Source organism: Ananas comosus, linkage group 17 (genome assembly GCF_001540865.1).
Source record: "Ananas comosus cultivar F153 linkage group 17, ASM154086v1, whole genome shotgun sequence".
Lineage (NCBI taxonomy): Eukaryota > Viridiplantae > Streptophyta > Magnoliopsida > Poales > Bromeliaceae > Ananas > Ananas comosus.
The window spans coordinates 4,128,535-4,152,855 of record NC_033637.1 but is presented as its reverse complement, the minus strand read 5'-3'; the positions used below and the strand labels follow the sequence as shown (position 1 = coordinate 4,152,855).

General features: G+C 35.4%; 2 protein-coding genes and 1 long non-coding RNA gene across 5 annotated transcripts; 2 read left to right on the top strand and 1 right to left on the bottom strand.

Moving 5' to 3' along the window:
* LOC109723112 (inorganic phosphate transporter 2-1, chloroplastic) lies at positions 10,015 to 13,371 on the top strand. The gene is made up of 3 exons (XM_020251333.1): positions 10,015 to 10,933; positions 11,611 to 11,802; positions 12,150 to 13,371. The coding sequence occupies exons 1-3, from the start codon at positions 10,196 to 10,198 to the stop codon at positions 12,966 to 12,968; spliced, it is 1,749 nt and encodes a 582-aa protein (XP_020106922.1). The 5' UTR covers positions 10,015 to 10,195; the 3' UTR covers positions 12,969 to 13,371.
* LOC109722774 (ferric reduction oxidase 8, mitochondrial) lies at positions 15,962 to 19,404 on the top strand. Of its 3 annotated transcripts, none has more exons than XM_020250910.1 (8): positions 15,962 to 16,228; positions 16,330 to 16,423; positions 16,520 to 16,711; positions 16,908 to 17,040; positions 17,612 to 17,939; positions 18,032 to 18,290; positions 18,377 to 19,032; positions 19,117 to 19,404. In XM_020250910.1, the coding sequence occupies exons 1-8, from the start codon at positions 16,069 to 16,071 to the stop codon at positions 19,293 to 19,295; spliced, it is 2,001 nt and encodes a 666-aa protein (XP_020106499.1). In that variant the 5' UTR covers positions 15,962 to 16,068; the 3' UTR covers positions 19,296 to 19,404. The 3 variants fall into 3 exon arrangements, with proteins under 3 accessions (XP_020106499.1, XP_020106497.1, XP_020106498.1); XM_020250908.1 differs by having other exon boundaries at positions 16,803 to 17,040; XM_020250909.1 differs by having other exon boundaries at positions 15,963 to 16,228; positions 16,523 to 16,711; positions 16,803 to 17,040.
* Positions 22,789 to 24,119, bottom strand: LOC109722943. Its single transcript, XR_002219574.1, has 2 exons — positions 23,694 to 24,119; positions 22,789 to 23,122 (listed from the first exon to the last, which is right to left on the bottom strand). It is a non-coding gene; the product is annotated as an uncharacterized LOC109722943 (long non-coding RNA).

The window sequence follows — 24,321 nt, the reverse complement described above, 5'->3', positions numbered from 1 at the left end:
CCAACTTTTAAAGGGGTCCATACATGGTACACCTCTGTGCTTTCGCCAATATTGTTGCCCAAGTATAATGGTTGGATCTAAGATATATAATAGTTAGATTAAGAGATTAAAAAAATTTTGAGGTTATCCATTGTGCATAGGCAGTGACAATGCAAGATTCCATGGCTTTGCCTGGCCCCACATATATTAATAGTACAAAAAGAGAGAGAGAGAGAGAGAGAAGAACAAAAACTTTCAATTCAAATGATTTCTCTTAATTACCAATAATAATAATAATAATAATAATAATAAAAAAATGTAAATTCTGATTTGATACTATGCAAACGATCAACCGTGTATTCTAAAAGTTTAAGCCTGTTATCTAAAAAATCAACTTAGTAGAAAACCAGCTTAAAAATAGATGGGTTCCGTATGATATGTATCACCTCCATGTTGCAGGTTACAGAATATATTATGTATTTTATTTTTAAACATTCAAATAGGAAAGTATGGGCTCCTTAATTTTTAATATACATCAACTTGTATGGCATGTGGGAATAGAGAATATTTTATAGTTATTATGACCAATGAGTACCTGTTTTGTATTTTATTATTATTATTATTATTATTATTATTTGTGGTGGGAATATCCCGTGCATCTCATCAACCATTAAAGCAAGGATAAAGATGCTTCCACGTCGGACTGATGCAACAGAGGGGTTATAATCGATTAGGATAGTTCAATAATAGGATAATTTCACCAATACCCCTCCCGGAGGCCATTATAGCACAAATGTCCTTCAAAAGTTGAAATTATTATCAATACCCCTCTAAAGATCAAAAATAAAAAATAATCATGAATGCCCTTTTGGTTAAAAAGAAAAAAAAAGAAGCCAATTTGCATAAAAAATTCACTTATTTTGGACTTTTGCAAAATCGAACTACCTTTTTCATTTTTGCAGATTCGGTCCGTTTTTTCAGCAAACTGACCAAAATGCCCTTTTACATTTTTCTCTCTCCTCTTTTTTTCTCTCGTTCTTTTTTTCTTTCTCTTCCCAAAGAGCGGCGAAGGCGGAGGAGGCGGCTTGTCCGGTGCATCCTTACCCTCGTCCGCACACCCCCGCAACTTCCTCATCTCCGACCCTGCCGAGACCGCACCGTGACTTTTTTTTTTTTTTTTTCTTCTCCGACTCTCCTCCACCGTTTCCGACGACGACGCCTCTCTCGCCCTTCCCTGTCCTTCTCGTCCTCTCCATCTCCTTCTTTCTCTGCCGCCTCCGACGACGACGCATCTTCGCCGGCGCCGACAATATGCCGGCACATCCTTACCCTCGCTTGCACACCCCTGCACCTTCCTCGTCTCCGACCCTGTCGAGGCCACGTCGCGATTCTTTTTTTTTTTCCTCTTCGACTCTCCTCCACTATTTTCGACGACGACGCCTCTCTTGCCCTCCTCCGCCCTTCTCGTCCTCTCCCTCTCATTCCTCCTCTGCCGCCTCCGACGACGATGCATTTCGGCGCCGGTGCCGACACCGTGGAGGTCACTACGGCGTTGCAACCTCGGAGCGGGAGGTTCTTAGCGGCATCGTCGCCGGCGCCATAGCCGTTGGCAGAGAGGGGTGACCAAAAAAATTATAAAAGAAGCAAGAAAAAAAAATAAAAATAAAAAATTATAGAAAAAGAAGGATGAAGATGAAATTGCATCGTTAACTGAAAAATTAACAGAAGCAAATAGAGGATGATGGCAAATGTATTCATAATAATTTATAAAGTTTGAGAGGGTATTGTTGATATTTCAAAGTTTTGAGGGGTATGCATGACATTTTTAAAATTTACAAGGGTAGTTATGAAATTGCCCCTAAATAATATATAATAAAATAATATAATGGGACTTAATTAATAGAATATTAATTATGGAGTACTTTAATATTTAAGTAGAAATGTGGAGGGGCCTCTCTCCATTATGGCACTTCTCTGTTTGAAATAGACCTCTCATAGATCTTCTCAACTAATAATTATTTTAATTCGAAATATTTTGTAAAAATCGAATTGAAAATTCATCAAAAATGTTGCTCTTCAGCTACCACAAATTGTTGCTGAGATGTATTTTGCACAGGCGATAAATATAACAAATTAAGTACTCAATTTTGTTAGTAAAAATAATGTAAATCGTGAAATCTAAAATATCGCTTTTGTTAGATCTTAAAGATAAGGATTGAACCCCGACCTCACAATAAAAAAAAAAAAAAAGCAATTGCTTATATATTCCTGAAAAGTTTCCGACTTTCTGATTTATCCCTTTTAGAAGGCTAATAGTAAAAATACCTTTTTTACGTTCCAACCTATTTCTAATATATCTCTAGAGTTAAAATCTGTTAATGAATTCTGTTATCTCTATAAAATTACTATTTTGCCATTTTCAAATATACCCTTCCACCATCACCTACTTTTTTATTTGCCCTTGAAGTCAGGGGCACGAAGAGTATTTTGACTTTTGGTCTTTTCAAATATACCTCTCTACCGTGACCAACATTTCTTATTTGCCCTTAAGTTAAGGGCAAGATTGGTATTTTAATTTTTTTTAACTGTGGTAGTTATTTAATTCACGTTTAACCCAAGTTAACTTAACAGGAGATAATTGCGGGGGTATTTTACAATAACGGTGGAACATATGAGGGGTATTTTATAAAGAAAAAAAAAAGTAGGGATAAATCAAATATTTTCAAGGAGTATATAGGCAATTATCCTAATAAAAAAATGTTCAGAATTAGTTTTGATATCATGTTAAAAAATATGAGATAAATGTTTTCTTCCAAAAACTTAAATAATTGTCAAAAAATAATAATTTTTAATATTCATATTTAATAAATCAAAATAATCAAAAGTTGAGGGTGTGTTAATGAGCTGTATATTTTCTAAAAGAGTTGTCCAATACGGAAACATAAACACTGACTTATTTATTAGATGAATTGAACCAATATGAAAGTTTAAATTAGTAGATGAAAATGCTTTTCACATTATTTATTATATTATAAAGGATTCATTTTTCGATCGTATAAAAAGGATGATTATTTTTTACCATATTTTAGGTGGAAGATTAGTCGTTTGCTTATGTTTTTATATAACATAGGTCTTATCTGATAACTTATTGTTTACCTATAAACTACTTTAAAAATGTTGACACTATATAGAGAGTACCACTCTCATAGTGTCTCGTGATGTTTACTCTCATGTGGGGTTACTTACTAAAAAAAGTTGATTGCTTAAATAAGTTAAATTATAAAAAATAAAAACATAATATAATTATATTTCTATACAGTTATAAAATAAAATTTAAAATAATTATATTAATTTTTTGTATATAAATTATACTAATGCAACAGATAAACTTCTAAGGCTTCGTTTGATTTTGGTATAAATAAGAACTATTTATTCCGGATATATGTACAAGTTTAGATATAAGCGAAAACTGGATCAATTTTACGTTTAGATGAAAATTAGATTGTTCCTGTGAATAAAAAAAATAGCGTTTGGATAGAAAAGATAAAATAAGAAGAATAGTAGATAATTATAAATAGAAAATAATAATATTACCCCTCTCATTATATTTAAATTTGAATTTTTAAATTTTACATTTATAATTTTAAATTTTAAATTTTAAATTAAAATTTAAAATTTAAATTCTCAATTTTTAAATTTCAAAATTTTAAATTTTAAATTTTAAATTTTAAATTCTAGACGAAATTTAAATTTGAAAAATATATAATATCAAATTTTAAATTTAAAAATTTGTAAATATCAAATTTAAAATTTAAATTTAAAAAAATTAAATTTAAAATTTTAATTTCAAAATTATAAATTTTAAAAATTTAAATTCTAATTTAAAACAAAAATCTGCCTCTCTCTCAAAAGAGAGAGAGAGAGAGAGAGAGAGAGAGAGAGAGAGAGAGAGGGGAAGGGAATAATGGATACCACCCACCAAAATTAGTGTTTGGGTACCAGAGTGGTGTTAAGGCCCTTATCCCCCCTCTTGTACCCAATCCAAACATCACTTAAAGTTTAAGAATTCATAACATTTCATAAATTAATTTTTATCATATTTTAAATGTGCAAATTAAATAAAAAATATGTTGAAACTTAACTAATCAAATTTCATCATATTTTAAACACGCAATCTAAATAAAACATGAATTACTATCATAATTAAATATATTTGGATGAAATACAATTAGAAAGAAAGTAATCATAAACAAGTCACTATAATTAAGTTGTCCACTACATATTTTATAATTTTTTTCCCTCTTCCCTCACTTCACCGAAATTGACTTCACCTCACCCTGTTTGTTTCAAGGGAAGTGGGGTGGAAGTGGGACGGGAAAAGTGATTTTCGGTAAGAACTGATCACTTTCGCTGTTTGGTTCACCGTAATTTTATTACGCCCGAAAATTCAGTTCACCTAAAATAATGAACTTGACTTCACCCTCCCATGGGGCAAAGTCAATTCCGGTAAAGTGAAAAAAAGACAAGAATGGATTATTGTGTTAGGGTTACCTCTTCTAAAATATTTGATCAAATTTGATTAGGTAAGTTTTAATATATTTTTTGTTTAATTTGTATATTTAGAAAATGATGAAAAATGAATTTGTTAAATGTTAATAATTTTTTAACTTTAGAGTTTTATTTGTTGCTTTATTATAATTTATATGCAAACAAATAATATAATTTTTTCAAATTTTATTTTAAAATTATACATATATATAATTATATACATATATAATTATATTACTTTTTATTTATTATAATTTATTATTCACTATAAGTTACAAAATAGATAATAATATCACTTTGAAGGTAAGTGTACCGGGGGTGGAGAGCTACACTTTTTACATCATCTATTTCCTACCAAACAAACAACAGAACTCGCAGAACTATACTTCTACCGTTAGAAACAAACAGCATAAGTAAACTAATTTTCACCCCAACTCCACTTCAACTCAAAGTCTACTTCCACCCCAAGTCTACTTACGTTGAAACAAACGTGCCCTCATGGGAGAGCGAAGTCAATTTTGGTATTTTTTATGAACTAGACTTTCGACCGTACTAACACTGTAGTGAACTAAACAGTGGAAGCAATAAATTTCGTCGAAAATTACTTCTCCCTCCTTACTTACGATAAAACAAACAGACTCTAAAGATTATATAAACTTAGTCTTAGTTACTTTTAGATAGTGTTTAAATTTAAATATAAAGAAGAGAATAAGAGCTTAAAGAGGGGAATAAGAGCTCTTATACCCAAACGCTAGTTTTGGAGTTTGAAAATTGTAATTCTCCATGATTAGAAATAAGGGAGAATAAAGATGGGACAGTTATTCCACTCCCCTTAAACAAGCTTATTCCCACTTAGAAACAGGCTTAGTTAAAATTAAAATTAAAATTTAATTATTATATTAACTTATTAATTAATTTAATTAATATATTTAAGTTATTATCTACTCTTTAAATAGTTAAGTAATTAATTAATTTATTATTTATTGTTAATCAGCTCATTAAGAATTAATTATTTAATGTGCTGATCTAATAACTAATATTTATATTGGCCAACTAATTAAATTAATTTCTTAATAAATCATCTAACTAATTAAATAATTTACTAATTAATTTAAAAGTAAAATTATATTTTGAAATTAATTAAATAATTAAATATATAGTTAATTAATTATTATATTTTTATTATCTTATATAATATTCATAACTAATAAAATTTTTAATTTATTAAATTACTTTTAATTAATTAAATAAAATATTATTAATTTAAAATTATAATTAGTTTTATTTTTGTTATTTCAATCTAACCATTTAAATACTATTTATCTCATTTTTTAAAAAAAATCTAATTTTCATCCAAATAAAAACTTATTTTAATATCTCCTTATACCTGAATTTGTATTTATAATTGAAATAAGCAGTTCTTTTTTATACCCAAACTAATCCCTCTATTTGGTTAGGGGACAATTTAGGGGATAAGGGTTTATCCCGCGTATCCCCAATCACAAATAAAAAGGGGTGGGATTGCTATCCCACCCCCTAACGGGTTATCCTGGGATAATCCGTTATCCCACCCTTGTGTGGGAATAGGGGTTTGAACAATTGTTCCCACCCCTATTTAATTTTTTAAAAAAATTTATATTTATATTTTAAATTTTAAAATTTATAATTTGTAAATTTATATTTTAAGTTTTTAAAATTTAAAAATTATATATTTAAATTTAAAATTTTAAATTCAAGTATAATATAAGGGGCAATATCATTATTTTCTATTTATAACTACCCACTATTATTCTTATTTCATTTTATTTATCCAAAACAAATTTTATTTTTCTTATTCTCGGGAATAAAATAATTTTCACTCAAATGTAAAATTGATATATTCCAGACTTATATCTGAATTTATACTTATTTCTAAAATAAATAATTCTTATTTATAATCGAACCAAACGAAGCCAAATTTAGAGGCTTTTATTAGATTTTAGAGACTTCAAAAATTAGAAAGTGTTCAAATTTAGAGACTTTTATATTCGAACCAAACGAAGCCAAATTTTAGATTTTAGAGACTTCAAAAATTAGAAAGTGTTCACTTCTCTGATAGTGAATGACAACTGGATAATTCATTTTGGCCACTTTTTATTGACCGTTTCGGCAGGGGCAAAAATTTTATGGACACCACCTCCACAAAATTTTTTTGCGAACATTCTCGATAGACCCTGACGTGGCACCCGAGCCACGCGGGCCACTGTCCCCGCTGCTCTGCCTCTTGGGGGTGTAGGGCCTTTTTTCCGGTGCACCCGGTTCACTATTTTTTATTTTAAAAATTTAATTTTAATTTAATATAATAGATATATATATTTTATGATATTTAATATATATGTAAAAGAATTTTAAACCCTAAATTTTAAATTATTTTACATATATTTTTAAAATATCATAATATATATTATTAATTTATAATTAAAAAATAAAGAATAAAATTTTAAAACAAAACTAATGCACCGGGTTCACCAAAAAAAGGCCCATCGGGAGTGGCCCCAAACAAATATGTTTGGGGCCATTCCCCATATAATTTTTGTCCGTTCCGCAGCGTAAGGATTCAGGACAGTAAAGGATTCAGGACAATAAGGCTTCAAAATATTTTTAAAATTTTGATGGCTTTGAAGCGTACAATTCCAAACTAGGCGTTACGGCTGTACCATAGAGAGACGTGAACAAATTTGCACATTGTAGGACCGTAAACCAGCCGAACACGAGTGAGCGGAGATCAGATCGTATTCTCTTGCTTATTAAACGAGCTGAACATAAATTAGCTTGTTCAAATATTAAGTTAAAAAATTCAACTCGTATTCCTTTTGTTTATTTACGAGCGAAACACAAGCTGGCTTGCAAACAACAAGCTAGATTGTCAATCCTACTGGATAAAAAGTTTAAAAAATTTCAGAAAATTAGAATCTTAATTTAATAATTAAATTACAAAATATAATTCCTTTTTCAGCTGGGTTCGCCTAAAATTCAAATAGTAGAAATTTGTATATATATATATATAGAGAGAGAGAGAGAGAGAGAGTCTGGCTACTACACTCTTATTCTTATGAGTATGATTTTCTTCATGCTCATAAACCACTTTCAATAATAAACCTTTCAAATCAATTCATAAATTTTTTATATCATTTACCTTATGATAAAAAAATCTTAAAGTTGATAATTAACGCCAGTATGGGATAATTGTTAGTCTATTGATGTAAAAGAATTGAAATTGGTCGATTTTTTGATAAAAATTTTATTTACTATCTAGATAAAGATCAATAATTTTAATCTTAAATTGAAGAATTTGATTCTCTAATTTTAGAAAGCCGTTCAATTTTGACTATTCATTTTATGCCCGTTTGATGGACTTTATTATAATTAAAAAAAGTATGAAACTTGATTTTTAAGAATTTTAAATATTCTAAATCATATTTAGGATCGTCGATTCGAATGATCTATCATTAAAAATGACTGATAAGTACGAAGGATCCTATACGATAGAGTTTACCAAGCATTTGGTGCTATTAAGTTTTTTGCCTTTAGATCAACCCCTTTGACTATTTCAGCCCATTAGATCATACTATTCAATCAATTACCCACTCAACTTTAGGATATCACTATCATCCTAACTACACATCTTTTAATCCAAGGAACGAAAACCTAATAGTTCCAATGACTTAATGTTATTAATAGTATAGTAGCCTATTTCTATATATATACACGAGCTATATCGAGACAAACACAAGCAAGTTGACCCACAGCTCATGTTCAGGTTATTTATTAAATGAGCAATCGATCTCGACCTTATTTCGAGCTGAACGCAAGTTGGATTGCCAGCCCTAGGATGTTGCAAACCTTAAACTCTAAAACCTAAACCCCTCAAATACCAAAACAGGCTTTCTAGCCCATGGGCCTGATATTGCAATCCGGCCCGTCATTATTGGGCTTCTATTTTTTATTGCTTTTGTATTTAGCACACGGAGGCCCATGGAATGAAAAAATAATTAAGCAATAAACAGGTGTTCATTGAGGGGCAAAAATTTTATGGACATCAGTTTGGGGACGACGCAGATGGGCACCGCATGGCCGCGCGTGCCCATCCTCGCCCTTCCCTATGAGGCAAACAAAAAAAAAAAACATGGGCCTCAATTTTTAGGGAGAGAGAGAGAGAAAGACGCTGATGGAGAGGAAGGGAGGGCCAGGATGGGCACACGCCAGCCACGTAGCGCTCATCTGCACCGTCCCCAAACTTTTAGTTTGGGGACCATGCCCATACAATTTTTGCCCGTTACTGGGTGCCCCAATTTTGAATATATATATGGATACAAGTGCATTTTGAAATACGCATATGAACTTTAAAAATTTTGATTTTATTCCCAATATTACAGATTTTTTGACCTCTCAAAAAGTTTTAGAAATATCGCCACATTCTAGCAAATACAAAATTTATCATAAAAAAATACTAATAGATATTTGTTTAAGTAGTAGAATATTTATGTATTAGTAATTGCCATAATTGCAAGTTAATATAGAACTAGACAGATGAATATTTCTTTATTACACCTACAAAAATTCATGGTTTATTGAATAATTTCATTTAATTCATACAAATCTACTATATTAAAATATCACAAACATTATTTACCTATTAATTTCCATTTTATCACGCATCATAATTTAACAATCATTTCAAAATCTTAAACTTACAAAATGTAAAAACTAATAAACGTTCTTTTTGGTAGAAGATAAGTTGAAAACAACAATAATGCGAGAAATTTTCTTTCTTCTTTTTTAAAGAATCGGATTATTGTCTTCTGACAATAATATCTAAACTGCCGAGACTCAAACTATGAGTCCAATCTCATACTTAAATATCAATAATATAAAAAATGAGGTTGAACTAGTCGATTTCACTAGTCTGACTGTGACCTACTTTATAAAACAGTTCAATTCAGTCCTCTAAATCAGATAAGTTAAAAAAATCGCTTTTAATCAGTCAAATTGGCGATTCAACTATCAAGCCGGCGAACTGCTTAATTTGATTTTAACCAAACCGGCCGGATTCTTTTAATAAGTTATATTAGAATTCAACAGCTTAAAGTCAGAAGCTTGAAAATGTATATCTATTTAATTTAGTCTAAAAATTATTATTTTATAATCAAATATGATACTAAAATAATACAAAGTAAAATTAAATTAATAATTAAATATTTATGATGTAATACTGATATTACTGTTCAACCAGTAATTTCTGACCCAATAATATTATTTTCGAATCACTATCTGATCCAAGTTTGAAAACATTAAACTTTACAATATATTTAGAATATTTTGTCAAACACTGCGAATGCGATGATTTTCCGTGATTTTGGAGGAGGATATGGATATAGCGGTTGCTACAGTTATAAATATATATAGTGGGCAGTTGTGGATGAGGAGGGAATCTTAGTTCCCTCCACCCCCACCACTCATTCCCCAGTTTCAGCTGCGTCTCCACTTCTTCCACCACCTAATTAAACTAAAAGAGTTAACACTTCCCCCAAAAATTGGAAAACCCCAAAAAAAAGAAAAAACAAAAAGTCGAACTACACCCACACCCCTTCACCATAATCTCTCCTCCTCTCCCTCTCAACACTTCATCATGATTAGCCTCTCCTCTCCCAACTTCACCCCAACCAAACACAACAACAACCCCTTCTTTCTCCGCAATTCGAATCCTCGCATTCGCGTAATTCAAAACTATTACAACATCTTTTCTCCGTCGCCATCCGACTCTTCTTCTTCTTCTTCGGGTCTCGTGAATTACCGTTCTCCGTCGCATTCTCCTTCACTTTCGCTTTCGCTTTCGCTTTCGCTCCGCCGCCTCCAGTTCGTTCCTTCGGCCACCGCATCCTCGTCCCTCGCCGAGGCCGGCGACGATCGCCGCCCGGATGCCGCCGCCGCCACGGCCGAGCTGCCGGAGATGGCCCGGGCCTTCGGCGTGTCGTCGCGGACGGCCTTCGCCGTGTGCGCGGCGATCGCCTTCGCGGCTCTGGCGCTGCCGCTGGCGATGCCGTCGGTGACGGGCGGCGGCGGCGGGCTGAAGACGCGGGCGCTGGCGCACGCGACGCTGCTGTCGGGGTTCTACATGGCGTGGAACATCGGCGCGAACGACGTGGCGAACGCGATGGGGACGTCGGTGGGGTCGGGGGCGCTGACGCTGCGGCAGGCGGTGCTGACGGCCGCCGTGCTGGAGTTCGCGGGCGCCTTCCTCATGGGCACCCACGTCACCAGCACCATGCAGAAGGGCATCCTCGTCGCCTCCGTCTTCCGCGCCAACGACTCCCTGCTCTTCGCCGGCCTCCTCTCCTCCCTCGCTGCCGCCGGCACCTGGCTGCAGGTCTTAATAAGTTCATATACTGCATTGCTCATAGAGAAACCTACGTGGACAATCCGCAGCCCGACTCGATACCAATTATTATAAATCCGTTCTTTTGTACCAGTTGTTAGGATTCCGTGACGAAAACATTCCAATGAGATTTTTACCATAAACTTGTCTCTGAAGTTTGCAATGTTTTTAGTCAGACACGTACATGAGAATGCATGCTCGGATATAATAGTGTTTTTACTCTGCTCTAGCATGCTGCTTACTAGACTATACAATCGTAAGAATTACTACGTCTAAAATTCTAAATTGGAAGTATCAAATGTGGAAGTGTCTTGAATGATTGCTGAAACGAACAATAGCCCACGAATGGACCATTAATCTGCGAAATTGTGCCGTATATAATCTCATCTATATAATGTACTTTTCAGATTGTTAATATCTCTGTGAACTCTTATCGCATTTACGTAACATTTTCTTTTTGTCGGCAAAATACTAAATGCATTTAGTGAATTTTACTCAAACGAAGCGCGTTGAAAATAGGAAGGGACTAAAGAACGGCATAGTGCTCTTTCGTTAGAAGTTTCATCTGTGTGTTTCTTCAGCTGTTTTAATTACGTAGAAAGGTATGTGAAAGTTCGTCGATGCTTAGTCTAATACTAAATGATGGTTTTTTTTTTTTCTCGTTTTAGGTGGCTTCTTTCTACGGTTGGCCCGTCTCTACGACGCATTGTATTGTCGGAGCCATGGTCGGCTTCGGGCTTGTTTATGGAGGCGTCGGCGCTGTTTTCTGGAGTTCCTTGGCGCGAGTTACTTCTTCGTGGGTCATCTCTCCTCTCATGGGAGCAGCTGTTTCATTCCTTGTTTACAAATGCATACGCAGGGTAAGCTGCTCCATTCCTTGCTTACAAATAACATGCCTCATGCCCTGTTTAAAACTGACACATTGTGGAAAAGAGCCTAAGATGCGTTTACTATAGCAATCTCGTTTCTTCGATCAATAAAAACATTAATTTCTTTATTGATCATAACAACGCTAGTCATGAGTTACATGCCGATCTTGGGGAAACCATTTTCATGGAATCGAACCGACAGTTAGATGACATTCTCAGTTTTTGTTGTCATGTTCGACTACGAAACAAATGTTGTTCCTCTCTTTAAACTTGATTTACGGCCGAATTGCAATTGGCCTTAACCTGTGCTAACATTTTTAGTGTTGTTTCTTCTTCAGTTTGTATATAGTGCGCCAAACCCCGGTCAGGCTGCAGCAGCTGCTGCACCGATAGCTGTTTTCTTAGGCGTCACCGGAATCTCCTTCTCCGCATTTCCTCTTAGCAAGATCTTTCCAATTGCGCTAGCACAGGCCTTGGCCTGCGGAACTGCAGGGGCAGTCATCGTCAGCCGCGTCATCCATAAACAACTCGGACACCTCCTATCCACCGAAGCAGAGAAACCTGCACCGACAGAGAAACCGCATGTTCAGAGCATCGGATTTCTATCCAACATCGCGGGCCCGACAGGAGCCCAGCTGGAGATCGTGTACGGCGTCTTCGGTTACATGCAAGTGCTGTCGGCTTGCTTCATGTCGTTCACGCACGGGGGGAACGATGTGTCGAACGCCATCGGCCCTCTGGCGGCCGCACTATCCATCCTGCATGGCGGCGCGAGCGGGGCCGAAATAGTCATCCCCACCGATGTTCTTGCGTGGGGTGGATTCGGGATCGTCGCGGGGCTGATGATGTGGGGGTACAGGGTGATTTCCACAATCGGCAGGAAGATAACAGAGCTCACACCAACGAGGGGGTTCGCAGCGGAGTTCGCAGCTGCTTCTGTGGTTCTCGTGGCATCGAAGCTCGGGCTGCCAATCTCTGCCACGCACACGCTCGTAGGCGCAGTCATGGGCGTTGGATTCGCCAGGGGATTGAACAGCGTGCGAGCGGAGACCGTGAGAGAGATTGTTGCTTCCTGGGTGGTCACAATTCCTGTTGGCGCTCTTCTATCTGTTATCTACACCTGGATCTTAACCAAGATTTTGCCCAGTTTTGTTTGATTGATTCACAAGACAGGTATCATTTATTCTGATTATTTGGAAATATTTTGGTGCAACCAAGAAGATATAGCAGATTGGAGAGAAAGATCAAGCGAATTTTAGAAGGTTGATCATAGTTAATGATCATCTCCTGCCTGTCAGAAAACTGATGGTTAGCAGAAAAGAGTGCTGCAGCAAGAAGTGCTTTCGGTGCAGAAGCCAATTTTCGTTCATACAATTGTGAACATGTGTGTGTGTGTGTGTGTGTGTGTGTGTGTGTGTGTTTGCCATTTCTTTCATGATGTGAACTGTAGATGCAAGTAGAGACACAAAGATGATCATAAGCTATATTTTTCCCTTTTTTTTTTTAATCTCTTTTGATTTTCATTTTGGGGATTACTTATCAGAAACTCTGTTTTGAGAAGATTCAAGAACACTTTTCTGGTTGGGCTCATGTGGATTGGACTAAAAGTACAGTGATTCCATGAATTTTGCAAAATTTGCTTGTAACAATGTGTTTCAGGGAGTTAGTATCACTGGGACTGGTTAACAAGAAAAAAATTTCATGAAGCAAAGAAAAATACGCAAACAAAAAAAAGCAGAAAAATGATCCTGCTGTGATGCTTTTCGGTTTTAAAGAAATTGAATTTCACGTTTTAGGCAAACTAGGGAGAAAAAAAAAAAACTGAAATTTCTCTCAAACCTGAAATTTTATATCAAGGGGTCCTATCATAGGCTATAATACTTAATTTCTGTATTATAGGCTGTTGAGCAAGGATTTGTGTCGTATCACAGGATCGTATCGAAAACTTGCTAGTATGGTACGACATGCTACATGCCGTGCAGTGCCAATATATGCCGATCATAAATTAGCCTTATTGGTACTAATATATTCTAATTGTTATATATTTTTATCATTTTTTAAATTTTATTGAGATAACTATTTATTAGTTCTAAAGAAAAGAGAATGTTTTTTTTTTTGTTTGAGAAAAGGTAGCAAGCTACCCGCTTCATTCATTAAGTGGAAGTGAACTAAGCGAAACAGGGTGGAAGCAGCTAGGGCTTCCGGAGAGCAAAGAGCCAGAAAAAAAGAAAAAAAGAAAAAAAAAATCAGATGTTCGCGGACCACTCAGCCAACAAAATTCTCAACCTATCGGAAGAGCGAAGAACGTTGTGGGATAATGCACGGAAGATGGAATTATCTCTTTCCGTCCAGACGATCCACCAGATTCCAGCAAGGCGACAAAGGCGTTTTGATCTCAGAGCAGCGTCGGTGGTGTTGGCAGTTAGGGTCCAGAGATCTCGAACGTCCCCTAGAGCATCGGTCAAAGGAAACTGCCCCTCCATAGTGAGTAGGAGATAACGAGTGAAGATACAGTTGGAGAAAAGATGGTCGTAATTTTCCGTGTAGAAGGCACAGAAGACACAGTGTTGATCGACCCTCAATCCACGAGTCAGCAGTCTGTCAGCTTAACATTCTCTTTTCTTTTCTTTTAAAGAAAAGAGAATGTTAAGCTATACAAACAACACAGGAATAGTATCTTGTAAATATTCGATGGACACGGTATGTATTGATTGTCACTTAAAATCTTAAAATCTTGTTGTTTTAGCTACTAGAAACACCTTTACATTCCACAAATGGATCATGATGGCAACCCACTTGTCATTTAAAGAATTAAAGTTGAACTATCAATTTGGTAAGTGTCCTCTCCAAACAGTGGGTTCTTTTGTGGTCTTAAAATTGCAATTCTAGTTGACTAGCCTCAACATTCCAATATGATGAGTCTTTGACATTCTCCCACTTTTCATAGCCCTCCCAATATTGCGTTCTTTACATTACCACCCCTTATCTACAGTGCACAATTGTTGAGATCTTTGGTGGACCTATCAACCTTCCTCCATTAGCCTTGGTGGAGCACCCAAAAAGGAGAGGCCTCAACCAGTTGGAATTATTACCTAGAACTAGTCCACCACGCCAGCTGCGGACCACCCAATAATAGTGCTTTTTTTTTTTTCTACCATTGGTCCCGCTATCCAGAACCTCTATATCTAAGGAAAAAGTCTAGAACATAAAAGTCACATTACTGACGTCGTGTCTCCGGCCATCTAAATACGCCTTCGTAGTTTACCCATCCCATCATGTTTTTTTAAAAAATATTTTTATTACACGTTTATCCTAAAAAAATATGATTAACTGATTATAGATGATGTGGTGTGATTATCAGATAATAGACTTCCTCCAATCCAAGCACGTGAGTCTCAAATTTATGCTCATACGAGGCTCAAACTTTCGACCTCATAGCTGGCTCTCGAGTACCTTACTACTATGCTATTAGTAGTTTGGTTCAATTCTGATAACTTAAATTTACATATAGAAAACACTGACGTATATTAATTAATCCCCTAAACTCATAATTTTTATTCTGTATAAGAGAATTTTTCAAATCTACATGGTGGACCACTGCTGATGTGCTGGACTGGGTCCGGGCAACAATTTATTCAGAGATTCTCAAGAGGCATGGAGTGGCACGAGCCCTGGGCAGTCAGGCATGTGTTATTCGTGAGCTTCCGCTGGCGCATGCTGACTTCACATGCTTTATCATTCTACGCGGCCTTCTTTGAGTGTCGGAATAAGTAATTAATAATAATTTGTACATAAGGGATTTTTTTTTTCTTCTATTGATCACATGATTAATTCCTTCTTTTTCAAATAAAGCATATAATATCTTTAATCATTATAATCAAAATAAAGTTCAAATTTGATCCAAGATTGAGAATTTTGCTCAAGATGACACACACACAACTGAACAGCATCTTCAGAACAAAAATATGCAATGCTACAAGCTCTAAATCTTTTACAAGGCAATTGCCTTATCAATATCTTCTAAATATGAAAGGAGAACCTGATCTGGATAACAATCGATGAGACCATCGCGTCAGTCGCTCTCGTCGCATGACTTCACCATGATCAGCCAAAGTGCAAAAGTGGGCATGGAGATGACAACCACTATCCACCATATGTCATGATTGGTTAGCCCATTTACTCCTTAAAAGGAGAACAACCTACTACTTTTTTCCTCTAACAATTTAACGAAATCGAAGCCTCTGCAATTCAATATTCATGGCTCCAAATTCGGCTCTCCGTGTCGTCCTCAATCTGTCGATGATCATATTATTTGCTGCGTGGATATGTATATGGATTCTAAAGCCGACAAATGTGTGGAAGAGATCATGGCATGTTGCAGAAGATCGAGCAAATGCTACGTTCCTTGGCGACTACGGTACTAACTTATCGAAACAACTTGATGCTGCTAAAGTCCTTGTTTCATTCTTTAACACCAGTATTAGTATCTTCTCTTCTTGGTGCGAAATTTTGACGCAGGCCTCAATGTGATAGTATTCTGCTTCCCAGTTTTAGGCGTCGCAACTCTAGGATACATCTATTTGCATCTGTGTCAGAAGAACGGGTACTTACGGTATGCTTTTATTACTTGGCACTTTTGCTCAAATGCTTAATGTTTTTATTTTTTATTTTTTTTCCACATTGTAGTAGGCTGATAAACATATGTCAGCAGGAAGAAGAGACCTCTGACATCAACAACAATCGCGAATCCAGTAGTTGTAAGTAGCCCTGTCGGCGTAGTATCATTCGGTGAGCTTATTGCGACATCTCTGTATATAGTTTTCCTGGTTTGGACCTATTACTCGAATGTCGCGAGCGATTTCAAGAAGATGACACCCTATGCCTCTCTAAAGTTGAATAGGTAGGTGATGATCATGCACTGATCTTTTAAATTTACTCTTTTTGTTGTTTCTTTGAGAAGCTCCTTCTTACATAGTTCTTTCTACTCGAAGATGGCAGCTAAAGATGATGCATATGGGAGTACGCATCGGCTCGCTCAGCGAGGCTTGCCTTGCAATCCTGCTTTTGCCGATTCTAAGGGGACTTTCTATTTTCAGGATAATTGGAGTTCAGTTTGAGGCTTCTGTTAGATATCATGTTTGGATTGCTAATGGAATGATACTTCTCTCCACTTTGCATGGCCTGAGTATCATGTTTATTTGGGCTGTTAATAAGCGCTTTTCAAAGGAGGTATGTGATCAATCGACCGAACTGTTTGAATTTCATCATGTTACCTTTGAATGATTCAAGTTGAATTTATGGACATCACGTAAAGAAATGTCGTTCATCACGAATTCGACAGTCGACTGATTGCATAGGAAGAAATTTAAAAAAAAAGAGGGTAGATATATAACTGTAGTGTTGTTATATATCCGCTTTCCAGAAAACAAGATCACCGACAGTTGCATTTCAGAAAAGAAAAAAACAGAGAAAAAAGAGAGGTTATCAGTGATCCGACTCGGCTTAAAACACATAGATTTCCAACTTATCTACTCGATTATAAGCGCTTGCAGTATTTCAATAGCTCTCGGTACATTTCAAGTGTAAACAAGGGCTGAATTTGTCATGCAGCATATGCAGTATAAACAACTTATCGTTGATTTCCACAAGCAAAATATGCAGTAATATGCCTCCAAATGAGACTTATCATTACACCAATATAACTTACTTAAAAAGTATTATGAGATTATTTATGCTATAAATATATGCCACTTCATGACTAAAAATTAACTGCACTTTTTCTGTTTCTCGAAAAGTACAGATAATAAAGTGGCAGAGAGTAGGGCGCGTGAACATCGCAGGAGCTTTTGCTCTCGCGACAGCTGCGATCATCTGGATAACATCACTCCCCTGGATAAGAAGGAAACAGTTTCAGGCTTTCTTCCTAGCCCATCACTTGTATATAGTATTCATCTTGTTTTTCTTGTTGCATGCGGGGGATCAGCATTTCTATCTGGTGTTTTCCGGTGTTCTTCTATTCGCCCTTGACAAGATACTACGGATAATACAATCGAGGAGTGAAACATGCCTTATTTCCGCTCGCATATTGCCTTGCAAAGCAGTAGAACTCACTCTACCTAAGCACCCAAGTAACCAACACTTGAAACACCAAATTGAAGATCTACACAAATATAAAATTAAGATTCGTATGTTTTAATTTGTGATTGTTGCTTTATTGTAGGTACGAAGTATACTCCGACAAGTATGATTTTTATAAAAATACCGAGCATATCGAAACTCCAGTGGCATCCTTTTAGCATTACAACAAGCTGCAGCAGAAATGCTGAGAGGCTTTGTGTGTTAGTTAAAAGCCATGGGCAGTGGACTGAAACACTATATAATAAGATACATGCCATGACAGATACCAAATTCGATCAGGCGAAGCATGTTGCTGTCGCAATTGATGGTCCATACGGTCCCGTAAATTCCCCGTACCAAAGGTACCGTCACAAATTCACAGCCTAATTTACGTAAAAGAAAACTCTGGAGTCGCTTGTAATTCTAAAAACATGTCTTCTTGAAGCAGATATTCCAGTTTAGTTTTGATCGCGGGAGGATCGGGTATAACTCCATTTCTTAGCATTTTACATGACATTGCTTCGAGAAACAGCAATACGAAGAGGCGCCCTACAAAGATACTATTGATATACTGCGTCAAGCGAATACAAGATCTCAGCATGCTATCACCGATTTCGTCGTTACTCCGTAAACAGCCCAGTGAACTTGAATATCTGGAGCTAAAACTTTACGTAACGCAAGAACATGGATCGGCTAGTGCAGCGTGCGACTTTCTGCATGGCAATTCGCATGTCGAAACAGTCGTCATGGACTGCGAACCTCACCAAGAAGTTGTGCCAATGCAAGAAGGGCTCTTGTGGAATGCGATGATCACCGCATTATCCTTCGTTATTTTTCTCGCCTCACTTGTGTGCCTAAACCACATTGTATTCCACCGAAATAAGAAACCCTCGCATCAGAAAACCCCGTCGTGGATTAACGATTTGTTGGTCTTCTCTTCCTTCGTGATAGCAACAAGCTGCTGCGCCGTGGCGACTGTTCTCTATAGGTGGAGAAAATCATCGAACTATTGTAGCGACAAATATGCAGAACAGCAATCGATGAAAGAAGAGGGTTCACTGCAACAGCATGAAGTGAACTTCAGAAAAAGGCCAAACTTATCAGGTAATGTCATCAACTCCTTAAGCCACCAAACATTGTTATTCGTCTCTTTCGATCTCCATATGATTTTATGGTTTATTTTTGCAGACATACTTTCAGAATTGTCGACTGAAACAGAAGGACAAAGAGTAGGAGTTTTTGTGTGCGGTCCGGGCTCGATGCAGGAGTCAGTTGCATCATTCTGCAGAAAATGCAACCTTAAGCTCAAAAACGATAAGAGTCGAAAGTGTTTCTTCGACTTGCACTCTATTAATTTCTCTCTGTAACTGTCCTCAAATGTACAAATATTACAGCATTGTTTGAGTGTCATTTGGAGGTGTGTGTTTTGATCTTCTACTTAATAATAATTGCACAACTAAAACCCCTGTTCTTTTAGTGCTTAAATTGAAGCAATTTTTTTCCCTTTCTACAAAGTAGAAATTATGTGCATTGTGAATTCGTTTTATACCTACATATAGAAATCATTATTTTTCTATATCAACAATTTTTTTCATGCTTAGTCTAACAATTGATTTTGACTAAAAGTATAAGTTTTTACTTCAAACTTGTCAACTAAAATTTGCAGCTCTAAGGCATAGTTGTGTTGAACTGGAAAATGTAGCAGCTGATATTATTTCCTTCTTCCTTTTCTTTAATTGTATACGAAATATTATATGTTTCATTCTTCGCAAAAACAATCTGATAATGACTTTTATTAAGCAGGAAATTGAACGAAAGCAAAATAAGATACGCCATGCTAAACTAATACTATGCCCTCGACTGTTTACTTCACACACGATCCTATAATCTACTATATTGCTTGTTGCGATCAAAAATAGGGGCTCGGTATGTCACGCCCCGCCGTCCCTTTTCCAAATAGGTGGAAAGAGTCTTGCATGAGTGCGTACGCTAGACCTGTCGAACAGACAAAGATTTTTCTATCTGCCCAAAACGTCACAATCAGTACAATTCAAGATGTTCCAAATAGAAACAGAATTTATACACAAATTGTATAAAAAAAGTATCAAAACTATAAAACAATTACGCTATTACAAACATTCATCACGTTCACACAGCAAGTCGCATTTAGCCATCCAGCTGGAGCACCGACCACATCTCTCACACAATTTACTTGTGTCATAATCCTATACTAAACTAGATTCTACAAGTAAGTGAAAATAAAATCTGAAAAGTAAAAATTATATTACCAATATATGAACTCGTCCCATTAAATAGGTTGTTGTATGCATAATATATCAACAAGTTAACTCTTTTAAACTTCATAAAAATTCTGAGTTATGAGAATATTCACTAGGTTGCATATAATAAAAAAAAAAAAAAGAAAAAGAAAAAAGAAAAAGAGGACCCCATTCAAAGAAGTGGTCCGTCCTTCTTTTCTGACTCTTATTTTGTATGTACCTAAAACATTAATATAATGTTTTTAAACTCCCAAGAAGCATTCAAATTCAAGTTTATTGAATATGCTCGAATATTCTATGCTTGGTAAACCAATTTCGTACCGTTGGGTTATTGATTATTCTTTAATTCAAATATCCCCCACACGCAATGGCGAGACCTTTTCTTTTCCGTTTTAGGTCAACTAATCAACCAGAAATTGGGAAATAAAGTACGGAATTTAAAGCTAATTAGAGTCGTTGAACCGACATGAATCTTAAAATAAAAAAGGTCTTATGCTGTACACAACATCATCCTAGAATTTACAAAACCAAAACTCAATTTTCATATCGAAATAATTACTTTGATAATAAAAGATTAATCTATACTGTTGAGTTAAAATCTATACATGCATAAGCTTTTGATTTTGATGGTTCTATAGAAGTTTTATATCTTTCGACTTATGCGGGGGACATGGCATGTGATTCTAAAATCCGTTCCTTAACTTTCTGATCCAACTTTATATATATATATATATATATATAGAGAGAGAGAGAGAGAGAGAGAGAGAGAGAGAGAGAGAGCAAGGCTGCTGTGCTCTCAGGCTCCGTGCTCCTGAGCCGTTTTCGATGATTGAATTTTCGAATCGACGATCGACTCCATTAGACTTGATCTAGCGTATTTGAAATTTTTAGAAAATGATTTTTGCGATTTTTTTATATCATTTATCTAGTGATCGAAATAATTCAAAATCAATAATTTTTAATAGTTGATATTTGCCGTTTTCAAGTTTAACGGTGTAGAAGTATTCAAATCAAATGAAATTTTGATACAAAATTCTTTATACTATCTACAACAAGATCAATATTTCTGATCGAAAATTTTAGTGCTATATCACCACTTTTTATAGGATTTTTATTTTCAGCCGTTAAAAATTAATTGATTTTGAATCCTTTCGATTGCTAGGTAAATGATATCGAAAAATCGCAAAAATTATTATCTAGAAACTTCAAATACGCTAGATCAAGTTTAACGGAGCCGATCGTCAATTTCAAAACTCCATCATTGAAAACGGCTCAGGAACACGGAGGCCTCCGTGCTCCTGAGAGCACAGCAGTCATGCTCTATATATATATATATATATGAGTTCGGCTACTATGCTATTAATAGCACGAAGCACTTGGTGCTACCAAGTTTTCCGCTGTTAGATCTATCTTTTTGATCATTTTCACCCGTTAGATCATACTATTCAACCAACCATCCACTCAATTCTAGGGGACCTACATCATCTTAACCGTATATCTTTTAATCCAATGACTAAAAATCTACAAACACCAATAACTTAGTACTTTTAAAAGTATAGGAGCTCAATTCTATATATATATATATATACTTGGGTACCATTAGCGCGCGCCACAATTTCGGCCAAAGCCTTATATATTGTGTACAAATCAAAGGTCATATATTTGTTTAATATGAAACTATTATTTTTAACACTAATAATTTTGTAATAATGTGATTTTTAGAGAACGTTTTACGAACTCCATACTGGTTGATTGAAAAGCTAATAAGAGTCCTATTAGACAGTAAAAGGTTTTCTTGTTATATTATACAAACTTATAAAAATAAATTTTTTAAAAAATATTATTTTAAGTTGTAATTATCATTATAATCCTGATTGGACTCTTTGTCATCCTACATAGTAAAATTAAATTAGTTTGAGATATATTTTATGATCTGCAACGATTTGACAAAAACTTCTTACTCCATAGCCTACAAACACAGTATGATTTCCTAATAAATCCAACCGAGGAAAAAAGAACCTAAGACTACCACAAAAAAATGTATATTTACAAACAAGTCCCTCAACCTCGATATATTCTTTTGGTCTCCTCATGCTCTAGGATCTTATACATTTTTCATATTCTCTCTCCAACCTTAGAAGTCGCTTTCCCACTCAAATCCTCCACCCTACGAAAATTCTACGACCATATATTCCTTCTATATATCACTCCTTGCTACGTACCATAAATTATTATTTTATCCTTCCCTTGAGATGTTTATGCGTTAATCAGAGCGTTTCCAGGATCGCAAATGATGTAGATTGATATAAATCTTTGAATTTGCATTAAAATAATAAAAAGTAAAATATAAGTTTGTCATATAAATAAGAATTAAACTGCAATACTTCTAGAAAAGTACCAATCTCCTAATATTGTTATGTTGTTTTTGAATGATCGACATCAGTAAACATGCATTATCTATGTCCGATGAACTTAAAATCTAAATTTTATAATTGTTAGGCATTAATATTTACCTAGTCATCATCAAGCGATCTTAAATTTTATATGATTTTAGGACCACTTGAACAATAGGCAAATAATATTTAAAAAATTAAAAATTTCGTTTTTAGAAGGTTCATGAGATGCAAATCATATTTGATAGTGTCGACTATTGATTCAGACAAATAATTAAGGGAAAATATCGAAAGATTTGTACAGCTAAATGTATTATAATTCGAGCTTAGTTATGCATTATAATATATAGCTGTGTGAAGAACAACAATTCAAAAGGCTTCACTTTTTCGTCCCTGAATATTCGGCACTTAATTGCTTGCCTTTTGTGAGGATATTTCTCTCCGCATCGACCCCCACACGTTCGCTTAAGATGTTGACTCCTTATTTGCTCTTGATCAGTTGTTCGCTGGATTTATTCAACACTAAATAAAAGAAAATGAAAGAGAATATCTTTGTATAACGCATGTGCAGTTAGATATATATAAAGCTGTCACGACATATTTTACTGTTCGCAAGCTTGCTTGTGGTCGATTCGTAATGAGCTCCTACCATCAAAAATTGGGCTATCAATAATACAACAATACAACTTGTCGTTTGTGAGCCAGTTCATCATTACTTCGTAAATGGGCACAGTAAATTGGAATTGATTTATTTAATAAACTAGCTAGCTGAGCTAGAGCTTAGTCTAGCTCACTCATGTTCAGCTTAATTTTGATTGTTGTAGCGATATAATTGCAAATGATAAATTGAGTTTAGCTAGAAAGATATTTATGATAGAAATTCATATGGATAAAGAACTCCCATTTTTTTTCTTTTCTTTTTTCTTTCTTAGGCAGAAGCTTAAATTAATGAAGTTTTCGTGAGTCAATAGAAAAAGGAAGGTTACGACACGAGGACTTTGCTGGATTATTTTTGTCATACAAGAGCTTGTCTATTTCACGTGAAGCGTGGTGCTCGAACTGGAATCCGGGTGGAACTCAACACAACACTTACCGCTACTTGAAACGCACAGAGCTCGTACGAGATCCTCCCCAGAAATGGCCTCGATCTCTAGCTACTTTCCAAGTTCTCGACTTCTCCTGTGAGCAAGTGGAAGTTGCGAGCTTGAAGGATCTTGAGTTTGGAGATGTCGATCACCACATTAGCGAACTCTCCAGCGCCCCAAAACTGCATGCCAAACATGCCCATAGCGCACATTTTTTAAGAGAAAACCAAGAAGGGATTATCTTCGAGTTTAACTGTTGTCGAAGCGAGCTCTACATGGTTTTGGAATCATCTAGTATTGATAATAATTGATATATAATGTTGGAGTAAACTAGATATATACAATTAATATTGCATTACAATTACTATTCCCTTGATCTTATCCACCAGCTATATATATTGTCCTCAAGATGCCACTTGAATGCTGGAATTAGCTAATTATATATAGTGGAGAATCTATAGTGTCTTATATGTATATATATATCTATTGGAGCAGTTGGAGAAAGACCTAGTATATAGCCAATTGAATATTTTGGTGGGCATGCACCTGATCACCATGTTCATGATCAAGCTAAGACACATGCATCTCATCCTTATCTTAGTGGCCCACATTTTGTTCTCTAGATTTCTCAATGGC

Bases quoted from the DNA above. Each gene is read 5' to 3' on its own strand.
- LOC109723112 (XM_020251333.1), top strand. From the start codon at position 10,196: ATGATTAGCCTCTCCTCTCCCAACTTCACCCCAACCAAACACAACAAC. The intron at 10,934-11,610 runs GTCTTAATAAGT...TTCTCGTTTTAG, and splicing joins CCGCCGGCACCTGGCTGCAG to GTGGCTTCTTTCTACGGTTG. The intron at 11,803-12,149 runs GTAAGCTGCTCC...TTTCTTCTTCAG, and splicing joins TTTACAAATGCATACGCAGG to TTTGTATATAGTGCGCCAAA.
- LOC109722774 (XM_020250908.1), top strand. From the start codon at position 16,069: ATGGCTCCAAATTCGGCTCTCCGTGTCGTCCTCAATCTGTCGATGATC. The intron at 16,229-16,329 runs GTACTAACTTAT...ATTTTGACGCAG, and splicing joins TACGTTCCTTGGCGACTACG to GCCTCAATGTGATAGTATTC. The intron at 17,940-18,031 runs GTAACCAACACT...GCTTTATTGTAG, and splicing joins CACTCTACCTAAGCACCCAA to GTACGAAGTATACTCCGACA.